The sequence below is a fragment of the Halyomorpha halys genome, unplaced genomic scaffold (genome assembly GCF_000696795.3).
Source record: "Halyomorpha halys isolate HHAL.00 unplaced genomic scaffold, Hhal_1.1 Scaffold1170.1, whole genome shotgun sequence".
NCBI classification, from domain to species: Eukaryota; Metazoa; Arthropoda; class Insecta; order Hemiptera; family Pentatomidae; genus Halyomorpha; species Halyomorpha halys.
The window spans coordinates 145,768-150,770 of NW_027114716.1; the positions used below are offsets into that span (position 1 = coordinate 145,768).

Here is a 5,003-nt window from a genome sequence, read left to right on the forward strand (position 1 = left end):
CCTGCGCCAACGTTGTATCTGGTAAAGGAGGCATTTCTGGGACTGGGGCCGCAGGGGCCGCGACTGCCTCTTGGACCATGGGGACTGGGGGAGCCACAGGTCCAATCGCCGGTACGTGCAATAACGAGGCTCGCACCAACGGGTTGCCAGCTGCATCCATTCTCAGTGATGGCAATAAAAAAAATAAGAAATATCATTTTAGATGTTTATTTACAATGGTAGGGAGTATTAAGGCGGACACAGTGCCTTATCCTATCATAACTTATGTACATATAAATTATACCTATATTTTTTGTAAAATATCCTTTATTAATTTAAGTCCACATAAATAAAGACTTATCTTTGGTCCTGTAAATAAATTAATACAAAATAACGTGAATAAATAATATTTAAAAAAAAGAAGTATGAGCAAGGAAAATAATTTTGTAAGCTGCTATCTACCGAAGAAATCTTGGTTCTCCCACTCAATAAACTCTCATTCTTTTAATCTGTTAACTTGTTAACTACGAACTAGTCTTTGTCCTTTAGATATTTAAATGTAGGATGGCAGTAGATAGGAAACTGATTGGAGAAAGTTCCTGAACTCACCGTCAGAACCAAGCACTATCGCGCAGCACTAGCTCTGCTATTTCAGATGGCGTCCACTGGATTTGTTAGTTACGTGACCCATGATGAAAGATTCTAATTTTAATTTTATCCTAACCTAATCTTAACCACGCACGTGACCTTTAGACCTTTCAACTTTAAACTTTAATGTTATCTCTGTCTGTTCTTTGTATGTAAACATAACAAATATAGATTAAGAACATACAGAGGATATGTTATTAATTTTAAGTGTACACAACGTTGGTACTTTGAGCTGGTTAAGTGCATAAAAAAACTAGAGGATAAATGATCAGTTACTTTCCTTTTTATTCTCTTTCATCTTTTTAATACTTCTGGATTTGAACTATAATTCACTCTCTCTTTTGATTTTCGTGTCATGTATTAACAAAGCAAATTTAATCCCCCAGGGATTAAGGTTTGAACAGGTAATACCTAAAACATAAAAACTCATATAATACTAGTTAATCTTCTATTTTCTGGTTATTATTGATTAAGGTCAATTCAAAATAAAAAGGGGCGTGGCCTAAAGGTCACGTGTGTGTTTCTGACTAGGTCGAGCTAAAAAATTAAAATTAAAATTTATCATCATGTAGTAAGTGTCCAAATGATCAGATTTGCTATCTAACAGACGCGTGTATGGTTAAGGTTAAGTTAAAAACATAATTAGAATCTCCCACCATAGGTCACGTGACCAACATAGATGCTGTCATCTAGTGGACATTATCTCAACTAATTGCGCTAGAGCTGCACTCTGGTGGTGTGTGCCTAGGAACTTTCTTCAATCGAAATCCTAACTCGTCCATTTTACATCTGCTGTTGGCAATTGAATTTGGTGTTTGACAGCTACAGCGAATAATTTTTTGCTTATTAGAAATACTATGGAAAACATGTTTTTATACATTTATTAATGAATTTAGGTATCAACAAGAGAGGAGATCTCAGACTTGCTGAGCATGGAGAAACACATCGACCTCATAATCCCCAGGGGATCCTCTGAACTGGTGAGGAGCATCCAAGAGCGCAGCCAGCACATCCCAGTACTGGGTCACGCCGAGGGCATCTGTCATATCTACGTTGACAGTGAAGCCGATCTACAGAAGGCATTGAAAATTGGTTAGTTTATAATATAATCTTTCTAATAAAAATATTTGCAAAATTTTAATGTTATTAAATATCATTTTGATACTGGTTTGAACTGCATTGTATCTTCAAGATTTATTCTGTAACATATAGAAAATAGTACTTTTAATTTTTTTTTTTTTATTCTGCTTTCATGGCAAAAATGAAATCACAATAGTGCTTGATTTAGTTATTCGGACTTTTCGGAAATACTATTTTGCTTTTTTACTCACAATTAACATTTAGCACATCGAGGATCAGATATAATTACTTGAATGTATATAGTAAAATTTGGTTTCCAACATATTCTATGGAACCGATAGTCTGATTTTGATGAAATTTTCAGGGCTGGAGTGCTGATTTTAATTGATCAAATGTCGGTTATACTCGTATCAGATTCCGTCCTCTGATTTCGTTTAAGAATACGAAAATGTATTTTTTCGACACACACATATTTCAAGAAAGGGCTAGTTCGATTTAGCTGAATATTGAGTAAAAGGAAATGCTAAGTATAAAAATATTCCAGTATTAAATGTATGATATCCTATCCACTACTTTTTCTTTAACAGTGATTATTTTTCTTGGCATTTTTCAAATACTGCTCCTTCCGTAGATTGTATACTAAAACAGCAAATAGAATTTATAAGAAAATAAAATTTATTCCCAAACTCTGAAGTATCTAATAATAAATAAAGTATTATTTATGGAAGGTTAAAAATTATACTAAAAACCTCAGCCATCTATCAATAATAATTTTATATTTTTTTTTTTTTTTATCTTTTGATTTAGGATTCATAATTATATAAAGTGTAAGACATGTTCTTTTTTAGTGTTTTTCTATTTCAATTTCCTTAATTTTACTTCGGAGAGACTAATCTTAAACAGAATAATGTGACCTAGTTCCTAGCTCTCTGTTGGCATGAGAACTAGTGAAACTCTTTCATCCAATTAGTGGTTGTCTTAAGTTCTAGGATGAATAGTATTGAAGTTAGGAAGACAGACTGAAAATTTCCTAAATGTTTATACTATATATTAAAAAAGGGAGAATAAAGTGGCATGAGAAATTTACGCATATTTTTATTAAAGTATTCAAATTTGTTTTACTCTACATATTATATTGTACAAACAATAATCTCAGTCTAGAAAAATAATATAAAACTCCGATATTCAAACTTACTTCGGTTCCAAAAGAACATTTTATGAAAATATCGTTATAAAATAAAGTAAACTCAAATCTTCAGATTGATACATTAAGGTATATTCCATCAAACTAAATAAGGTAAAAGTGCGTTATAACGCTCACCTAGGGCCCAGACATAAATCATTAAATTTGTTGATGATTCCTACCTTAAACATTTTCAGGTTGACTAATTATTTTTAAAATTTCTTTCACTCGAAAAAGGTTCCGAGTAAGTGAAGAGTAATGTTGGTGTCGTCTATACTAACGCATCTAAAACACCTGTTGTTGTTTTTTTTCTCTCACCTTTTGTTTTCCAGCTCTTTTAATACTTTATGATCATTATTGAAGGCTATTTTTTAAAATTAGATTTTTTATACTCCTAATAATTCAATTAATTCTTTTTGTAATTGAAAAATATTTTCGAGGTCTGTTTTCGTAAAAACAAATGAGGGGATAATTGTTTATATACGCCTTAAACTAACAAGCTTTCAAATCATGAAAACATATTATCCAGCAAAAACAAAAACAACCCGTTGAATTGCGCTCCAGGAATCAGCTTTAACAGTTACTTCTCTACCGACACTGTATTTATAACCGTAGCTGCATAATAAAATTTTATAAAAGTGAAAAATATTAGAGAAAAACATAATTTGTAATAGGAAGAGCGTTATAACCAATATAGTTTTGTAGGAATTTACTAGATGGGACCGGACTGAGGAAACAAGAGCATTTAACAACATTTTTCTGCATGTTAGTATAATTGAAAGGGACATGACGGCCGTGCGGGTTGGGGCGCAGGCTCCAGTGCGATCGGTCCGGAACGTTGTGGGTTCGATTCCCACCTGGGGCAGTTAATCATTCATTTTTGTGCGGTCCCGAAGAATGAATCTTAACATTCCCACCTTGGTTAGTAAGCGGCAGCAACTTAGGTAGCCGTCAGGGATTGGCAAAAAGGACCTTTGACTTAGATTGGAACGCGTTTAAAGTATATAAAATCGTAAATTAATTATTGATAACTCGTATTCTCCTTAGATGACACAATAAATATTATCTACAACATTCCAGAATTTATATACGATTTTCTCCAGTTAAGCATTATAATTATTTTATTTTTACTTTCAGTTACCTATATATGGAAAATATAGTCAGGGGAGTATTGTGATTGTCCAACCTGAATGGTCTTGGCCAAAGTGGAATAACTTTAAAAAAACTTCGTGAACCCGAGAACAGATTAACTTTATTATTTTTTTTGAAGAAGAGTATTTTTTTTTTAATTAGTTCTTAAAGGTTCTTTCTAAAAGGATTCTGAGCAGCATAAAATTAGTTAAATGGATAAATAAATAAATTTCGTATAGCTTAGTTGAATATAGCGAGCATAAAATTATTATTTTGTCAGTCTAGCTTAATTCATAAAAATATAGAATTAACAATTTAAACTACGGTATTAAAGTAGGACTAAAATTCTATTATTCTATCAGCAATTGTTTATCATTCCCCTCTTTTATCGAAGATTGACATTGCAAGATGAGGTATTAATTGTAATGAAATCATAACTTACCGATTGATGTCAAGTCCAAAAGCAGGACGAAATTCGAAATTGAATACCCGTCAACCTCTGAGCCGGTCTGTAGTTGCTCCGGTGGTGGGGCGTTTACCATATCTAGAACGGGGAGTTTGATTGGTCCCGAGCTAGAGGAACAGAAATTAATAGGATTAGTTTGATTATTTATGACCCTGCGTTTGTTTCCCGTTATCAGGGGCTACACCTGTGCCAACGGGGCCTTTTGCTGCGTAAACGTTTGCCAACAATACAAATCTCTCGTAGATACTCTGAATCAGCGAAAAGATTCCACCGAAAGAAATGCACGATATTAAACATCGGATTGAAATAGAAGTAAGATATCGTTTTAACTGTCTGTATTACCAAATTGACGTGATTTAGGTAGTAATCACAAAGATAATTCATAGCTACAATTGTTTGGTGTATCTGTGAAAAAAACATGTCCTATGTTACGAACGAATTTCTCTAATACATTTGATAATTTACATCAATATATACTATATTGGAATATATATTATATGTTTTATTCACACACAC

The 5,003-nt window shown here is 32.9% G+C and overlaps 1 protein-coding gene across 1 annotated transcript in view; it reads left to right on the forward strand.

The window, feature by feature from the left end:
- Nucleotides 1-5,003, forward strand: part of P5CS (Delta[1]-pyrroline-5-carboxylate synthase) — a gene marked incomplete at its 5' end in the record, with an annotated part of 157,565 nt that overhangs the window by 125,952 nt on the left and 26,610 nt on the right. The window contains 1 exon segment of the mRNA XM_014433225.3: nucleotides 1,524-1,719. Within this exon segment, the coding sequence (XP_014288711.3) occupies nucleotides 1,524-1,719 (196 nt within the window).